General features: G+C 32.5%; 3 protein-coding genes across 3 annotated transcripts; all 3 read left to right on the top strand.

Annotated features, from left to right (window-relative positions):
• Positions 1–159: 159 nt before the first annotated feature.
• On the top strand, positions 160–1,432 carry LOC110271642 (F-box protein CPR1-like). Its single transcript, XM_021122664.2, is given in 3 exon segments — positions 160–1,354; positions 1,357–1,383; positions 1,386–1,432. Coding segments are annotated over 3 exon segments (1,269 nt in total).
• Positions 1,433–4,645: 3,213 nt separating this feature from the next.
• LOC110271641 (F-box/kelch-repeat protein At3g23880-like) lies at positions 4,646–6,172 on the top strand. Its single transcript, XM_021122663.2, has 2 exons — positions 4,646–5,778; positions 6,061–6,172. Exons 1-2 carry the CDS (start codon positions 4,658–4,660, stop codon positions 6,146–6,148), a joined length of 1,209 nt encoding a protein of 402 aa, XP_020978322.2. The 5' UTR covers positions 4,646–4,657; the 3' UTR covers positions 6,149–6,172.
• Positions 6,173–10,084: 3,912 nt separating this feature from the next.
• LOC107637415 (F-box/kelch-repeat protein At3g23880-like) lies at positions 10,085–11,352 on the top strand. Its single transcript, XM_016340831.3, has one exon. The coding sequence runs from the start codon at positions 10,372–10,374 to the stop codon at positions 11,350–11,352; it is 981 nt and encodes a 326-aa protein (XP_016196317.1). The 5' UTR covers positions 10,085–10,371.
• Positions 11,353–19,118: the final 7,766 nt, after the last annotated feature.

Raw genomic sequence — 19,118 nt, 5'->3', positions numbered from 1 at the left:
ATCTAAAAGTATTATATTTAAATTTTAAAAATAAATTAAACTTTTTAATTAATTTAAAAAAGAAGTAATTGTTTTTTCAATTTCCAATCTTAAATTGACCCTTCCCTTTCCTTATGTTTCCAAAGCAATTTGAAGTCTCGGTGTTGAGTGAATTGTTATATGAATTGCGAAAAACTCAGCAATCCAAATATGGATAAGAAGAAGAAGCTGAAGCACACGGTGAACAAAGCAAAAGAGGAGGAATCTACCATGGAGAAGACGATGAATCAGAAGAGCAAGAGCATTCTCGAGATCCTCCCTCTTGAGCTGATTCATAGAATTCTACTGCGAGTACCGATCAGACATCTCGCTCGCCTCAGGTGCGTTTCCAAGCTGTGGTACTTTCTAATTTCCGATCCTGACTTTGCGGAATTGCATTTTTACCATTCTCCCATTGCCACCAACGCATGCGTCTTCATAAAAAACGACACTATAGCTTACTTCGTTTACTTAGACGACAATGATGCATCACAAAAAGAGATGTCTCCCCCTTTCAAGAAGAAACCGCCTTCTCATTTTGCGGTTTTGGGATCCTGCAGAGGCTTTATTCTCTTACATCGTCACCCACATTTTCTTGTGGTATGGAACCCACTCACTGGATTCGGCAAAAGAATATCTTATTTTCATATTGTTCGTCGTTGTAAATACCATAGCTTTAGGCTTCCCTACAGTGCGCTTCTACATGGATTTGGTTACGATGCATCACAGGATGATTACTTATTTGTTGTAGCTTGGAGCGATTGGGAAAGACGATATCATTTGGATTGCTTGTCTTTGAGAACCAATTCATGGATTAATCTTGATGCTGCAGTCTCCGAACCCTTGGGTGATCTTGACAGCTATTCTTATGGGTTGTTCTTGAATGGTGCTATTCATTGGGTGCCTTTGCGTTTTAAAGCTTACAGGGATGCTATTCTTATCTTTGATCTAAAGGAGAAGACTTTCTCAAGGATATCTGGGCCGGAACAACCTGTAGTGAGTGCATACTCCTATTCAAGTCTCGCCCTACTAGGAGGCTGCCTAGCTTTGTATTATCGCAATTATGATAGCTGTAACACTCACATATGGGTGATGAAAGAATATAAAGTGCATTCATCTTGGACTCTCTATCAGATCCCTTGTAAAGACTTTCAGCCATTATGCTTATCCAATAATGGTGATATTATTGGAAGAGGTTATATTTCTAATGATAAAGTAGGATACGTTATATATAATGTCAGAGGAGACCTTCTTAAGCATTTTAAAAATCTTTGTCGTCCCATCCGTGGAGTGGATGTTGTGTATACTGAGAGTCTCTTGCCACTCCCTAGCGACATTAAGACAAGGACAAGAAGAATAAGAGGAAGAAAACTCTAACTATTCTCCTTGCTTTGCAACAAGCTATTCCTGTTAGTTTTCGTTGCATTGTGATAAATGAATAAGTAATGTGTAGTATGCATTATGCATCAAGTTGTAATCAAATGTTACTTTAGTCTATGGATATTGAAATTTGAATTTATCAATGTTTAGAAAATCATTAATAATTGTCTTACTTCCTATAGTCTAGTCTTCTGGTGGGGTTTCGAAGTTTAGATCTTTTTCATGTCTAAAGTTTTACTAAATTAATTTTTATTGAGATCTTTAGTTGAAGTTTTTTAAGTTAAAATTCTTAGAAAAACTAAACTTTTTATTTTCTTCTCCTTGAGTGTGTGGCGGATAGGACTAGCAATGGTAGGATTGGGTAGGGTTTGGATTTTACCCTAACCTTATCCGCGGGTTGAAAATTTTATTAAAACTCTACTTTACTCTACTCACGGGTTGAGAATCTCTCAATCCTAACCTTACTCATACCCTAAAGTTCTAAACTCTACCCTATTTTATATTACCCGCAGAAATATCAAATTTTTGTAAAGTAAATATAAAATTCAATCATTTCAAATTTTATACATAATAACATAAAAAATAAAAAACTAATGCTCTAAATTACTAAATTAACTAATTAGTTTAGTGGTTGTTCACTTATGGTAGGTCATTACATAAGAATGGTTGTGGGTTTAACTCTCACTTCCTTCACTGTATATCTAATTTTTAATAAAATATGTATTATATATGAGGTGCGGATAGAGTAGGGTAGGGTAGGGTATATCTTAAACCCGTACCCTACCCTATCCATAGGCATATTCGGACCGTATCCTACCCGCAGCGGATCGAGTAGCCTATTCTACTCAAACGGATTGGACCGAGTTAGATATCCGCGCCTAGGGTATGAATTACCAACTCTAGTGGCGGAGATATCTTTCCCTTATATATCTTGGTATATATGATTTTTTTGGTAGTAGAATTTTATATTGATTATTTTACTCAATTATCTTGTTGGCTAGCTTAAGATATAGAATTCAAATCAATCAATAGCATGAAAAATAGTTGCATATTCTGAAACTAAGAGTCAGGCATTTTATTTGTGGGTTTAAGAGCTATATATGAGAAAAAGTTTTAAATGTACAAGAAATACCAGTATTTTAATTGTTTTAATAGTTGATCTGAATTATAAAAAATATATATAATATATATTAATTGAAATTAACCGTTAAAACAATTGGAATACTAATATTTTTGGTACATTTTAAATTTTTTCTATATGAGATAGTGAATTTAGAAATGTTACAGAAAAACGTCATTTCAATGTATGAAAACTTTTTACCTTATCCATATACATCTCAGTATCTCACCTTGCATATACATCTGACTCACCGTTGGGAAAATGCATGTTCGAGAATTATTTTATACACTTAAAAAAAATTTACCATTTTATACAATTTAAATAGAAAAATAATATATTTTTTCATTTAATAAATCTAAAAATATTATATTTAACTTTAAAAAAGTATTAAAAGGTCATCAAAATTTATTATTTTTGGCTATTATTTTTAGTCAATAACTCAATTTTTTATTTTAATAATCTAACAATATATTTTAATTCATATTTTTAAATATTGATGGTTAACTAATAGTAAAAAATAATAAATTTTAATAATTTTTTATATTTTTATTAATTTTTTAAAATAAATTAAACTTTTTTATTATTTAAAAAAAAAGTAAGTTTTTTTAATAGCCTATCCAAAATTGACCCTTCCCTTTCCATTTTATGTTTTCAACAGCCAATAAGAAATTACGAAGAAGAAGCTGAAGCAAACGCTGAACAAACCAAAAGTGTTGGAAAAAAAAGTAGTATGAGCACAAATTTACAATTTAATTTATAATTTGTTATTATTATTGTATATTAAAAAATTAATATTAATAATATTTTTTATTAAATTTAGAGATTTATTATTAAGATAGTAATCATAATAATAATTTTTTTAATAATTTAATTTAAAAAAAAAACAAAAAATATATATATATAACAATTTTTATTGGATGAAAATTAATATATTTTATTTATTAAAAATTTTTAATAGTTATAATTACGGCATATATGTCAATAAGATATTTTTAAAATGAATATAGTAATAAAACTTCTTTTGACTTATGATCGTTATAGTAATTAACAATGTATTTAATATATTTTGATTCCAACATCTAATAGGCTAATACCCTAGACTCTAGGGTGCTAGTTGAATGGATATTGTATATTATTTAAATACTTATAAAATTAATAATTAGTCAATAAAGAATTCGTCAACTTTCGGTAAAGAGTTTGAGCTCTATAACTGAGATGAATAAAATCTTAGCTAAGGAAATTGACCGAATGAAGAAATGAGTTTTTTAGATCATTTACAGTTCATTATAATAATGGTAACAAGTTAGAGTTTGACAATTAAATCATACTCTAAGGGTTAATCAAGAACATGAAAGATGGAAAAAATTATATTTTATTCTTCTTAGGTTCTTAGTAAAAATATATTACTTCATACTATCCGATCATTAAGGAGTGTTGTTACTGAATCTATGGAGTCACACACTAATAAGTGTTTTAACTTTTACTATAAAATTATTTAATTATTATTTTGATTTGATCAAATAAATAATTATATTAATTTAAATAAAATATTATTATATTATTTACTATTATAATAATAATAATAATAATAATAATAATAATAATAATAATAATAATAATAATAATATAATTGAGAATAATAAATGAGAATTAAAAATAATTAATTATTCTATTTCTAAATTTAAATTTTAAATTTAGACGAGATTTTAACTGATTTTATTATAAATTCAATTATGATATGATATGATTTATAAGATTTTAAATTTGAAATAAGATAAAATCTAAATTAAAGTTTAAATTTAAAATTAATAATAAATTTCATTATATATATATATATATATAAAAGAGTAACCAATCCAAAAATTTTAATCTTTTATCTTTACATATATATCTTGAGAAAAAAGTTTAAGATATATAAAAGGTTGTAAAAAATTTTTTTTAATTTAGATCAGATATCTATTAATAAAAAAGTTGACAAACAAAAATTGGTCATGAATACGTATTATATTTTTGTACCATTAAAAAAAATTTGTTTTTACCAGTAGGTATTTAAATTTGATCTACTCGAATAAAATTTAAACACAAGAAATATTTACCATTACTTTCTTCTAGTCATCCTTCAAAACAGAGCAATCGAGCATGGAGAAGAAGGATCAGAATGACAAGAGCAAGAGCATTCACGACATCCTCCCTCTTGAGCTTATTCACGGAATCCTACTGCGGGTGCCAACCAGACATCTCGCTCGCCTAAGGTGTGTTTCCAAGCTCTGGTGCTCCCTAATTTCTGATCCTTACTTTGCGGAATTGCATTTTCACCACTCTCCCGCTGCCACCAACGCATGCTTCTTCATAGAAAACCCCACTATGGCTTACTTGGTTTACTTAGACGACAATGATGCATCACAAAAAGAGGTATGTCCCCCTTGCCAAAAGAAACCACCTTATGATTTTGAGGTCTTGGGATCCTGCAGAGGCTTTATTCTCTTGGATCGACACCCACATTTTCTTGTGGTATGGAATCCACTGACTGGATTCAGCAAAAAAATATCCTATTCTCATATTGTTCCTTGTCGTAAGTACCTTGACTTCAGGCTTACCGACAGTACGCATCTGCATGGATTTGGTTATGATGCATCACAGGATGATTACTTAGTTGTTGCAGCTTGGGGGGATTCTGAAAGTCAAGAAGATCACTTGGAATGTTTGTCCTTGAAAACCAATTCATGGATTAATCTTGATGCTGCACTTCCTAATCCCTTGGGTATTTATGACGGTCGTTCTCGTGGGTTGTTCTTGAATGGCGCTATTCATTGGGTGTCTTCCCATCTTAAAGATTACAAGGATGCTATTCTTATCTTTGATCTCAAGGAAAGGACTTTCTCAATGATATCTGCCCCGGAACAACTACCAACGAGTGCATACTTCTATGCAAGTCTCGCCCTACTGGGAGGCTGCCTAGCCTTGTATTATCACAATAATGATAGCTATAAAACTCACATATGGGTGATGAAAGAATATAAAGTGCAATGTTCTTGGACGCTCTATCAGATTCCTTCCTTGGGAGGCTTCCAGCCTCTGTGCTTATCTAGTAATAGGTATATTATTGGAAGATTTTATCAAGTAACAGGATACTTCATGTATAACGCAAGCGGGGACCTGCTCATGAATTTTAAAAATCTTTGCTATTCATTTGATGCAACCGAAACTGTGTATACAGAGAGTCTCTTGCGACTCCCTAGTAACATTAAGGATAAGGATAACTAAAGAACGGTATGTAAACTATTCTCCTATGCTTTGCATCAAGCTATTCCCGTTAGTTTTCATTGAATTGTGATTAATGAAAATGTAATGAGTAATATGCATTTTGCATTAAGTTCCAATCAAATTTGATTTTTGTCTATGGATGGTGAAATTTGAATTTTATCGATGTTTAGGAAAATCATTATCACTGTCTTGCTTCCTCAAGCCTAGTCTTGTGGTGAGGGGTTTTAACTTTTAAGTTATTTCTTTTTTCATGTGTAATGCAATGGTGATCTTTTCTGTACACCATCAGAATCAGAAAGATGTCAAACAAGGAAAGAGAATTTCGAGAGCTTGACTGAACAACTGAGACACTTAATTCTATTGTAAATAAAGGGTAGGATTGGCAAGTTGAGCTGGAAGAAGTTTCTAGAAATTTTTTTTTGCCTTTGTTTTAAAGTATGATTTTCCTTCCAACTATGAATGTAAAAAACTGAAACTTTTGAAAGTGTAAATATAGCTTCTTGTTGAATCTAATCTGTTATATTATATGCTTTATCTTTATTCAATATTTTCTTAATTGCATTATCATATTTACACAGAATATCACTCGCCAATATGAGATTTAACTTATAAACAAATTGTTAATTTGTCAATTAAGTTTGGTCTTAGTGGTAAATATTTCAGTATTTTGTTTGTTGGGATTACAGTTAGGATCTTTATGTTTGCCACTTGAATTCTTAATTGTTCATAGAGCATGTGCTTGTAATAGTAGGGCTTTCTATCATGGTAGGTTAATTGAAACACTTTAAATTTTCTATTTTCACATTAATTGTTGTATCGGGAATGAAACCTTGTAGTATGTTGATATAGTTGTTATAGTAGTGTAAATTTTATAATTTTACGTATGACCATTGACCAGACATCGCAACACTATCCAAATTCGCGGATATCCACTCTGTTCCTACCCGTTTGTATACATGGAGATAGTCATGTCATGCATATCCGTTTAACCTTGCTTATGCTTTTGATTTGGTGATGACAAAATGCTAAAGGAATCATTCATGCTGGAAAGCTATCACGATGCATATTACTTGATGTCATGAATAAGCATTAGGTGAGGTGGTTGGATAAAATGTATAAGCATTTTTTTCTTATATCAAATACATCAAACATTATTATTAAATATTGACCCCCACTCTCCCTGTAGCAAGTAGCAACAAATTTCAGTAGTGTACACAAATAAAGCTTCCAAGGAGGTGACGCTCCTTGAGTGCTTAATGTACACTTCTTGGCATGTCAGCTTCTTTTGAAATCACAAAATTGTTTTTTATGAGTTTGCTATCTATTTTGTTCATTATCTTCTGCTTCTTCTCTCTCTCTCTCTGAATCCTAAAAATTGTTCTTCATCATATTGTTATCATCTCTGTTACTAAGGATTTTTATTTTATATCCTTACATCAAAATGCTACACTTAAATTTAATGTAAAAGAAACTACCTTCTAAGATAGATAAATCAATCTAGAATAATTAGCAAAATTTCAAAATAAGCTTAACGCAAACTCAAAATAGAATTAAATAAAATAAAAAACTAATTAAAAAGTTCACTTTATCTTAATCACTACTATAATGGTGATTGTAATAAAATGTAAATATTTTACTATATTAAAAAGCAAATTATGTTTACTAAAACTGACCATTTCCTTCCCTTTATGTTTCCAAAGCAATTTTAAGTCTCTGGGTTGAGTGAATTGTTATATGAATTGTGAAAAGCTCGGCAATCCAAACATAAATAAGAAAAAGAAGCTGAAGCACACCGTGAACAGAGCAAAAGAACAATCGAGCATGAGCATGGAGAAGAAGAATCGGAATGACAAGAGTAAGAGCATTCACGACATCGTCCCTCTTGAGTTTATTCACATAATCCTACTGCGGGTGCCGATCAGACATCTCGCTTATTCACATAATATACTTTTTCTTATTCATTGTATACTTTCAGTTAAGATGTTAGCTTTGGCAACACGTAAATAATTTTTAATTGATGTGTATCTTTTGTAATATTATTAGGTACATTACAATAAAATAAGACTCAGAAAATTCATCCTAATGACATATAAGTAATTAATATGTAACTGATAAAATTGTTAGTAAAAAATTTTTGGTAATTAACTAAAGAATTGATGTAGAGGCAGATATGCTTACCTGAATTAGAAGTTACAGATACATTGAATTCTCTTAAAATTTTCCTATTTTCAGAAACTAAATCAACACACCCGTTTAACCTTGCTTATGCTTATTGCTTGATGATGATAGAATACTTCGATGAAATTGTCTATTTTACTATATTCTCTACAATATTGATTTTTAAATGTAATAAATTTTTTTATGCTGTAGATTTTCAATTCAGTTTTCTAATTTGATTTTTTGATGCGTTAATTGTTAAGACTGCAATGAGGCTCAAATACACAGTTAGTATTGTATATTTAGGATTTAAATATCTACACATACAGTATAAAAATTTAACTGTCTTGAGTATAGGCTTTTACAATTTTTAGAATTGTTACAAATTTTTTATTGTAAACTATGTTATGGATACTAATACTAGTCTTGTGTCTCTTATTATTTTTCCTTATTTTTTCTAGGTCTCTATCTAAGTATCATAACAGAAAGGGAAATGCTAGTTGTACAATATTAATCAGCCTTTAATCAGTCTTTAATCAGATTTAAATAATATTTAATTATTTTTTTAGTGTAACATGTTCCTATTTTGTAGATACATATCTATAATTAGATTTTAATTTAAATTTAAATTTTAAAACACACCCACTTCATTGGTAGTTACGGTGATTTTGCTTTACTTTCGTAACTTCACGTAACAGATACAGTTTTTAAAATTCCTTATTCTACGGGATATTCACACGTGAATCCCAAACCAAAAAGGACGCTGTCAGCTGAATTCTCCATCTCGTCTTTATTGGTGAAGACCATCACCACCTTCCAGCTGAAGCACTCTCTCATTTTGCATTGGTGAAAGGTATCATTATTTTCCACACATGTGTTTATGTAATTTGTTAAGAAATATCATGTTCAACATTTTTAATTATATTTTAATTTAAACATAAAAACACTCTGCTGATTTAATTGGAACAAGGTTGATCTTATTTAATTTTATTAATAAAGTTGTTGCAAATAAAGTATATAATCAACAATTAATTTAAAATTGTGTTGTTATTTTTTAATTATAATACATCTGATAGTATGATATTTTATACAAAATATTTTTAAAACACATCTAAAATCAGTCAACTTTAATAATACAATATAAATGTTAATAATACAATTATGAATGGTCGAATATAATTATATACATAAACTAAAATATTTTCAATTGTAGTTTCTTTTTCAATTGTAACACATCTAAAATATTAAGTTATACAAAAAATATTTTTAAAACACATCCAAAATCATAAATCTAAAATTTAAATTTAAACATTAAAAACTAATTGTAACACATCTAAAATTATGAAGTTACACAGAAAATATAAAATCATAAATCTAAAATCTAAATTTAAACATTAAAAAATAACTGTAACACATCTAAAATTATGATGTTATACAGAAAATATTTTTAAAACACATCCAAAATCATAAATCTAAAATTTAAATTTAAACATTAAAAAGACAGCGTTGTAAATGAGCGCCGAAAAGGAGGAAGGCAGCGTTGAGGATGAGCGCAGAAGAGGATGAACGACAGCGGATGATGACTTCTCGATGTGCACCTCTGAGTTTTGAGGATAAACGATAGCGGAGGATGACTTCTCGATGTGCACCTCTGAGTTTTCCATGTGCGCTTATGAATTTTCGACATGGCGCAAACGTGACTTCTCTGCTTCTTTGAGTGTTTTGTATGAGTTTAATTAATAATTTGATAGTTTAAGGTTTATTTTATATTTTTAAAATTAAAATTTTGAATTTTGAATAATTTGATTTTTAGATATATATTTAAATTATAATATATTAATAATTAAATATATTAAATCCGAAACAAAAATTTAAAATTTAAATTTTAAATTTCAGTTTTTTTTAGATTGTATTTTGAATGTGTATTTAATTTTAAAAAGACAATAAATCTATTCATACTTTTTAGTTGTGTTTGTTTTAATTTTCTTTAATTATTATAATAAAAGGCTGAATGTTGTACGATTTTTAAAGGATACCTAGTTGAACTGTTTTCCAATATCCAATCCAAAACTAACGCTTCCCCTTCCCTTATTTTTAGGATTTCAAGGCAATTACAAGTCCCAGGGACCGGAGTTGACAGTGAATTGGTATTTGAATTGCAAAAAGCTCATCAATCCAAGCTTAGATAAGAAGCTGAAGCACACAGTGAACAAAGCAAAAAAGGAATCTACCATGGAGAAGAAGATGAATGAAAGAGCAAAAGCATTCACGACATTCTCCCTCGTGACCTGATTCACATAATCCTATTGCGGGTGCCTATCAGATATGTCGCTCGCCTCAAGTGCGTTTCCAAGCTGTGGTGCTCTCTAATTTCTGATCCTGACTTTGCGGAATTGCATTTTTGCCACTCTTCCGCTGCCACCAACGTCTTCATGAAAAAAGGCGCTATGGCTTACTTGATTTACTTAGACGAAAACGATGCATCACAAAAAGAAGTGTCTCCCCCTTTCGAGAAGAAACCAGATTATGATTTTGAGGTATTGGGATCCTGCAGAGGATTTATTCTCTTGCGTGGAAACCCACGTTTTCTTGTGGTATGGAACCCACTGACTGGATTCAGCAAAAGAATATTCTATTCTCATATTGTTCGTAGTCTTAAATACCAAGGCTTTAGGCTTCCCTACAGTAGGAATCTGCATGGATTTGGTTATGATGCATCACAGGATGATTACTTACTTGTTGTAGCTTATAGGGATTATGAAAGGCAAGAAGATCACTTGGAATGCTTGTCCTTGAGAACCAATTCATGGATTAATCTTGATGCTGTACTCCCCAGACCATTGGATTGGTTTGACCGCAATTCTTGTGGGTTGTTCTTGAATGGCGCTATTCATTGGGTGCCTTCCTGTCTTAAAGATTACAGGGATGCTATTCTTATCTTTGATCTTAAGGAAAGGACTTTCTCAAGGATATCTGCACCGGGACAACTGCTAATCAGTAAATGCCTCTTTCCATGTCTCGCCCTACTAGGAGACTGCCTATCTTTGTATTGTCACAATTATAGTAGCCATACAACTGAGATATGGGTGATGAAAGAATATAAAGTGCACTCATCTTGGACTCTCTTTCAGATTCCTTGCAAAACCTTTCAGCCATTGTGCTTATCCAGTAACGGTGATATTATTGGAAAAGGTCATCCTTTCTCCGATCAAAAAGGGTACTTAATATATAACGTCAGAGGAGACCTGTTTAAGCATTTTAAAAATCTTTATTGTCCCATCCGTAGAGCAGATGCGGTGTATACAGAGAGTCTCTTGTCCCTCCCTAGCGACATTAAGGATAAGGACAAGAAGAATAAGAGGAAGGCTGGATGTACCTATTCTCCTTGCTTTGCAACGAGATATTCGTGTTAGTTTTCGCTGCATTGTGATAAATGAATAAGGAATGTGTAATATGCATTATGCATCAAGTTGCAATAAAATATCACTTTAGTCTATGGATATTGAAATTTGAATGTATCAATGCAGGGAATCATTAATCATTGTCTTGCTTCTTATAGTCTGGTCTTGTAGTGGGGTTTTGAAGTTTAGATATTTTTCATGTCTAAAGCTTTTGACTTTTTAGATGATTATAAAGCGTTTACATAATTAATTGTCTTTTTTTTTTGTGTTGTGGTTGGTAGAAAGTAGAAACAATGTAATTAATTGGTATGTTTTCTAAACAGAATATCACATTTCCGAATGAGATTTGTGATGTGAACTGCACTTTGAAATGTTGACTTTGTACGTATTCTCTTCAGTATTCTTTTCTTAATTTTTGAATGTATAAGCCGTAGATTTTTAATTCAGATTTCTGTCAGTTTACTGATTAATTTTCTACGTGCTTAAAGTGTGCAAAGAAAAACTCAATATTGCCTTTCTCGTTAGTTTTCTTTCTGCGCATGAATTATAGGGTAAAAAATTGCATATAAGCCAAGGACAGATTTTAATTATGCAACTCAATATTGCCTTTCTCGTTAGTTAACTCTTAATTGTTTTTATGATAGAACACAGAACATTGGGTGAGAGACAGAGCGCTGGTTTCTCAGTCTTTCATCTTTAACACTTTTAAGTCTCTCTCTCCTCCGTCAGTGGCACACATGCAAAAAAAGAGTAATTCGAATTGATACTATTCGAACTTCCCCCATGTCACGAAATGCATGTAATTCGAATTGACTAAATTCGAACTATGGTCGTGTAATTCGTGGCAACTTGATTCGAACTACTTGTGCGCAATGGTTGGTCATAATTCGAGCTAAGTCGATTCGAATTATGAACAAATCTAATTCGAATTTTGTTGCTTCGTAATAGTGTGTTTTGGTTGATTGATGAATGAGAATCTGGTTTGGCTGAATTGCGTAATTAAAATCTGTCCTTGACTTATATGCGTTTTTTACCCTGAATTATAACTTCTAAAAAAAATATTTTTTATCTTTGAACCTTTTTATTTTTATTATTAAAAGTTTTTCAAATATACTAAAAGATAAAAAAAAATAATTTTTTAAAAAAGTTTTTTTAATAACTTAATACTACTCAAATAATTTCATAATTGAAGTGTTTACTAAAATTACTTTTTTTTCCCCAAAGATATATATTATTTATTAGAGTTTAAAAAAATAACAAGAGATCTAAAATTGAAACAATACAAGAAATGGGGAGCTTCCAAATGACACTAATACATGTGTCAAAGCAAAAAGAATTAAAGATAAGGAGAAACGAAAGGGTAAAGGTATGTGGTGAAGCACTCAAGCACGGGAACCAAACAAATCAAGTAAGGCTTGCTTCCAGAATCTCGTTGGTTAGCTTGTGAGAATCTTGAGCCAATTTATATGCAGAGCCCATTTCCTTGTCAAAGACGTACCGGTTTCTCGCCTTCCAGCAATTCCAGCAGAGCACTATCAGAAATGTGTTTAGTCGGCATCCATCCGAATTTTCAGCCCCACGCATGCAAACTTTTTGCCACTAATGGAAGAATGACTCAAAGCAATTGCTCTACATATTTTCATTAATCAACGCTGATATCCAAATTGCTATAGAGAGGGGGCATTGAAAGAGACAGTAGCAGATGGTTTTTTCTTGGACTAGACAACAAGGATAAGTACAAAGAGTGCCTGAAAATTTGCTATGCAATAAGCTCTCACCGGGAGTTTTTCATGTAAGCATTTCCACAGAAAAAATCTTTATCTTGTGCAGCAACTTCATTTTTCATAGACTATCCCAGACTTTATGATTTTGAAAAGATTGGGGCATTGAAAAAGTGGTAGATGGTAGAAAGAATAAGCAATTTTATAACCTGAATTTATCTCGTATGTTCTTGATTTAGACCAGATCCAACTAATTTCATCTTCTCCTTCTGCTGGTGTTATTGACAGGATTCTCGAGCTAATAGCCGCAGTGAAGGTGGACTCTATTAGCGTTTGGTTTCATCTTTGATCAGGAGTCATTAGATCGCTGACATAGAATAGAGTGTGGTTAGATTGCTGTTGGAAGCCTGATAAAGGAACAATGAATGGCACCGGGGGAGGCAACCAAGGATGTTGGGTAATTTTAACTGACGTTCCAAAGCCTATTCTCCATGACAAGCCCTTTTCAACCACTTTTCGGCCCTCCAAGATGCTGCGCCAGCCTCAAGAAGGTACATTTCCTAACTCAGCTCTCGGTATATCACTATATCTGAAGTATTTGCCCTTTAGTAATCTGGAAATATTTGAATTAGGTTCTGAGTAGAGCTAGGTTCTGTGCCCTTAAATCTTTTAGAGGAGTGCTAGGGGGCTAGCAACTTTTGTGAGTTGTAGCCATCAATGATGATTTGAATGGTGTGAGATTAATGTGAGATTTCATCCAATGGCTCACTTTTCTTTGCTGGTTACATGCTGGCCAGAACTTAAAAAAGTTGCTGGTTCTCTAGACTTTCCAATCTTTAATTCCGAGCCCACCTTCCTTTTTGGGTCTTGTCATAATATCCTACTTAATCCATACGATCCTCCTTTCTGAGCCTTGTTGGTCCCACCAAAATTGAGACAACATTCTATGAATCTCATCGAGTAAAGTATTTGGGAGTCTAAAACAAGACAACGAATAGATGAGAATTGCTTCACCAACTGCCCTTAATAGAGTATGCCTCCCACCAGATGATAACAAACTTTTTTTCCAGCCCTGTATCTTCTTTTGAATTTTATCTTTAATGTCTCCGAACGTGGCTTTCTTCGTTTTCTGAACAACAAAGGCTAGTCCCAAATATTTATCTTGGGTTCCGATATTATTAATATTGAGGTTGTGAGCAATGTTAACTCTAGTTTCCTGGGGGTGTTACGGCTAAAGAAGACCGCAGACTTATCCAGGTTCACCTTTTGACCACTGAAACTCTCATAATTGTCTAAGAGCTCCAAAATTCTCTGGGTTGCCTCAGTTGAACTCTTACAAAATAAAATAGAGTTATCCACAAAAAGCAAGCGATTAATTGATGGACATCTTTGATTAATCTGAACACCTTGAATTTTCCTATTTTGCTCTGTCTTGTGTAGTAAGAAGGATAGCCCTTCTGCACAGAAAAAAAAAGATATGGAGATAGAGGATCGCCTTGGCGAAGACCCCTATTTGGTTTGAAAAAACCAAAAAGGTTGTCCTTCCCCAACTACAGAATAAAAAACAGTCGTTACTAGTTCTCTTGTCCAATTAATCCATTTTGAATCAAAGCCTAGCTTTTCCATAATAAACCAAAGAAATTGTCATTCAACCTTATCATATGCCTTGCTCATATCGAGCTTAATAGCCATTTCAGAGTCTAGACCACTTCTTTTATTTTTCAAATAATACATGCATTCATGTGCAATAAGGATATTGTCTGAAATAAGTCTCCCCTTTAAAATGCACTTTGATTGGGACTAACGACTTTATTCATAATGCTCTGCATTCTATACACCATAAGCTTAGAAATAATTTTGTATATAACAGAAGATAAGCTAATAGGTCTCACCTGGTTCATAGTGCTAGCATTAAGAATTTTAGGGATAAGACAGATATGAGTATGGTTAAAACTTCTTAGGATCTAACCATTATGGAAGAAACTCCTAACAGTTTTAAACACATCACCCCCTACAATATCCCAAAAGGAATGGAAGAATTTCGCAGTGAAACCGTCATCACCCGGAGCACTTTGAGGATAGACACTGAAAGTTGCACGTTTGATCTCCTCCATAGAAACTGGTCCTTGGAGCCTCCGGTTCATGGAAGCTGTAACCTTAGGCTCCAAATCCTCAAGGAACTAGTTTGGATCAGCCGTATCGTTGGATGTGAATATATCTCGAAAATACTCCTTTGCCACTCTTGCTATTTGTTCTGGCTGGGATGCGACTTCACCATTTCGACCAATCAATCTCCAAATTCTATTCTTCCGCATCCGAGACTGGAATTTCTGATGAAAGAATCTTGTACTCTGGTCCCCTTCTTTAAGCCATTTAACACGAGATTTTTCTCTCCAATAACTTTCTTCCTTATTGAACGCCAGTTCTAACTTTTTTCCAATCCATTCAACTCCTGACCACCATGAACTCCCCTTGCCCGAAGTTCCTCTATGGTTGATTGTAACTCTTCAATCTCTCTTTTCGAGTTAGTTTTATGGTGAATCTGCCATTGGACTATCCTGTGTCTACAATGCTTTAGTTTTTGGGCCAAAGAATACATTGCTGAACCTTCTACTTCCAACCCCCAGGCCTCTGCCACAATCTGTCTGACTTCTCTTTCGTAACATTACCGCTCTTGGAATTTAAACTTTCGTTTACTGCGCCAGATTTGGGGATCAGTTTCCAAGAGAGGGGGGCATGATCTGAGCTTGATTCTGAAAGCCTGTTTAGTATAGCACTCGGGTATTGTGTTTTCCAACTCAATCCAACTAACCCGCGATCCAGTCACTCTTGTACTAATTCTGAATCTTGCCTTCTATTTGTCCATGTAAAGGGGCGACCCACCATTCCAATATCCAATAACTCATTAACATTAATGAAGTTATTGAATGCTAGAATTGAGGTTGCTGATTTTTTACTACCACCCTGTTTTTCTGCTTGTTCGGCTATAGCATTAAAGTCACCTATAATAACCACTCTGCCTTGGAATTACTGAATAATAGAGAAGAGCTCATTATACTAAGAGTCTCGAATAGTGTCCGAGCTATTTAGGTGAACTCCAATGAGTCCCCAAATCTCGCTTTTGCTTGTGTCATGAACCTCTGCTGCTATAAAGTAATCACCACTATTTCGAATACGCAGATTGATACTGTCCCTCCATCCCAAAACTAAGCCACCAGCCACCCCAACTGGGTCCACAATATTCCAATTACTATATCCACGTGAACGAAGTTTTGCTTCCACTAGTCGAGATTGATTCTTTGTCTCACTAAAAAAAACAATCTCGGGGGAGTGGGACTTACTCATCCTTTTAAGGTTGTGGATAGTCAGGGGTCTCTCTAAACCCCGAAAATTCCACACTAAAACTTTCATGGTGCCTTGGGTACCATTTGAAGGCTGGTACCCTCCACCATTAAACATGTTAGCTGATCTTCTTCGAATCTGGCCCTTTTCGGAGATTCATCCGTCCCCCCATTCTTCAGTCGTCTCTTTATTCCTAACTGGGCTTCTGTTGAGTATAGTCCTTGTCTGGCGAGGCTCTTCCACTTCTTACCATTTCCAATCTTCGGGCTCTGTTTAGGGTTACTCTGCGGGTACTTGTCCCGGGCATCCATAGGAGATGGTTCCGCAATTACAACAACCTCCATCTTCTCAGTCTCATCTTCACGGTTTTGGGGTAAGGGAAATGCTGGTAATGCAGAATGTGTCTTTGCTTTCTCTTCTTCCACTTTATCCTTCATGTTAATCCCAGCAAGCTCCTCTAAAAGACAACTTAGAACGGGCTTCTTCTTCCTTTGTGTGCTGCTGTTCTGCGTCTGATTGGAATGGTTATGGTTAGTTTCCCCTTCTATCAATATACGCACACCAACTTGGCTGGCTTTCACCCATTCTTCTACTCTATCTTGAGTAACTTTATCAGCCTCCATGTCTCTTATCAGGTGATGACAGTGTTTTGCATCATGCCCTATGCGAGCACAATAAGGATAACATATCCCAAGTCTCTCATATCGAATGCCAATCACCATCTCCTTCCTATTCGGCCCAGCAATTTTTAAACTATCTTTAACTCTTTGGCTTGCCTCCATACTGACTTTCGCTTTGAGAATCCTTGTCTCTCTACCCTGCATCTGGAAGAGTCCGACCTCTAGTACTGGGCCAATCTGTTCCCTCAACTTCCTGGAAACTTCTAGCATTTTATACGGCTCTGGCAATCCCCAAAATTGTGTCCAGACCGGAAAACTAGTTATGATCTCCACATTAGGGCTATACTCTTTATTCCACCGTTTGACATGAAGCACATAATCTTTGAACAACTACGGTGCTCCACGTTCAATACGGATTACATCCACTTTATTAAAGAAGAAAAATTGAAATTTGTTATCGCCCATGTCGCAAACTTTGAATCCCTCTGGTTTACCCCAGATTGCCTTTAGTGCATTCTCCATGGTTCCAATCGAGAATGTTTTACTTAAACATGCTTTAAAAAGATAAGTTATAAAATCGTATTTTAAATATTATTTTAGAATATAAATAGGATACAGAATAAAGGGATAATAGATTCTCGAAGATACCATAGTAAATCTTGTATGTCCTTTCATCAATAAATAGTGTGAAATGAAATAGAGTTGTTCATATATTTCATTATCTATAGTGGTGTGAGTCTAGTTGCTGACACACTAATATGTAAACGATATAGTTTTGGACAGTGATACATTTACTATCTTTTAAGTTTTCATATATCCTTTTATCAACTGTTTTCTATTTATCATAAATTTTACAAAAAATAAGTAAAATTTCGCTCTAAAAGTTATTATCTACATGACAATCTTTCATAAATATACATGACTAAATTAGTATTTTTTTTCCTTTAAAAACTAATTAGTTTGAAATCGAAATTTTTAGAGATCTAATGATCATTTTACTTTAGGATAAAAAACAAAAATTAATCATTATAACTTTAAAAAATCTAGAGACTAAATCGATGTAACAAAAATGCTAGCCGATTATAAAAAATAGTTTCTAAATTAATTATTACACATTTATGTATGAATACACGTATTTTTTAACTTATTTTTAATATTAATTTTGTAATGTAGTATGTATTCTATTCAAATAAATAGAATAACTAATTTGATAACTTATTTTTAGCATACACATAATATATTTATTATTGTTTTATATTTTTGAAAAGTAATATATTTAATATAAAAGTTTAAAATATTTGAGACTAATATCTCATTTTTATATCCTAAAAAAACAATTTCTTTTTATTATTACTCATAAATTTAAAAAATAACAATTTGAGGTTAATACCTTAAGTTTAACTAATAATTCCTTGTGTTTTTAATATTGCCTTTCTCGTTAGTTTTCTTTCTGTACATGAATTATAACTTCTAAAAAAAATATATTTTATTTCTACCATTAAAAGTTTTTCAAATATACTAAAAGATAAAAAAATAAATTTTTAAAAAAGTTTTTTTAATAACTTAATACTACTCAAACAATTTCATAATAGAGAAATACTTAAATATGTTTTAAAAAGATAAATTATAAGATCGTATTTTGAACATCATTTTAGAATATAAATAGGATTAAAAGTAAAGTGACCATTAGATTTTTGAGAATTTCGATCTCGAATATATTAGTTCTTAAAAGAATACCAGTAAAATTCTTTACGATATCAAATCTTGTATGTCCTTTCATTAATAAATAGTGTGAAACAAAACATAATTGTCCATATATTTACATTATCTAAAGTGGTGTGGGTCTAGTTGCTAACACATTAGTATGTAAACGATATAGTTTTGAACTGTGAAACATTCATTGTTTTTTAAGTTTTCATATATATATATATTTATTAACTGCTCTCTATTTATCACAAATCCTACAAAAAATAAGTAAAGTTTTGCTCCAAAAAATATTATGAAGGTTGTGGTAGGCTTAGAGAAGGGGGGTTGAATATGTGCCTTTCTTTTCAGTTACTGAAATGATCCTTTAAAATAAACTTTCAATTCTGAT

The sequence above is a fragment of the Arachis ipaensis genome, chromosome B4 (assembly GCF_059453495.1).
Source record: "Arachis ipaensis isolate K30076 ecotype BB chromosome B4, ASM5945349v1, whole genome shotgun sequence".
NCBI lineage: Eukaryota > Viridiplantae > Streptophyta > Magnoliopsida > Fabales > Fabaceae > Arachis > Arachis ipaensis.
This window is presented reverse-complemented; position numbering and strand designations above follow the sequence as displayed.

Excerpts from the sequence above, each read along its gene's own strand:
- LOC110271641 (XM_021122663.2), top strand. The coding sequence starts at position 4,658 with ATGGAGAAGAAGGATCAGAATGACAAGAGCAAGAGCATTCACGACATC. Across the intron at positions 5,779-6,060 it reads AACATTAAGGATAAGGATAA|TACACCATCAGAATCAGAAA; the intron begins CTAAAGAACGGT and ends TGATCTTTTCTG.
- LOC107637415 (XM_016340831.3), top strand. The coding sequence starts at position 10,372 with ATGAAAAAAGGCGCTATGGCTTACTTGATTTACTTAGACGAAAACGAT.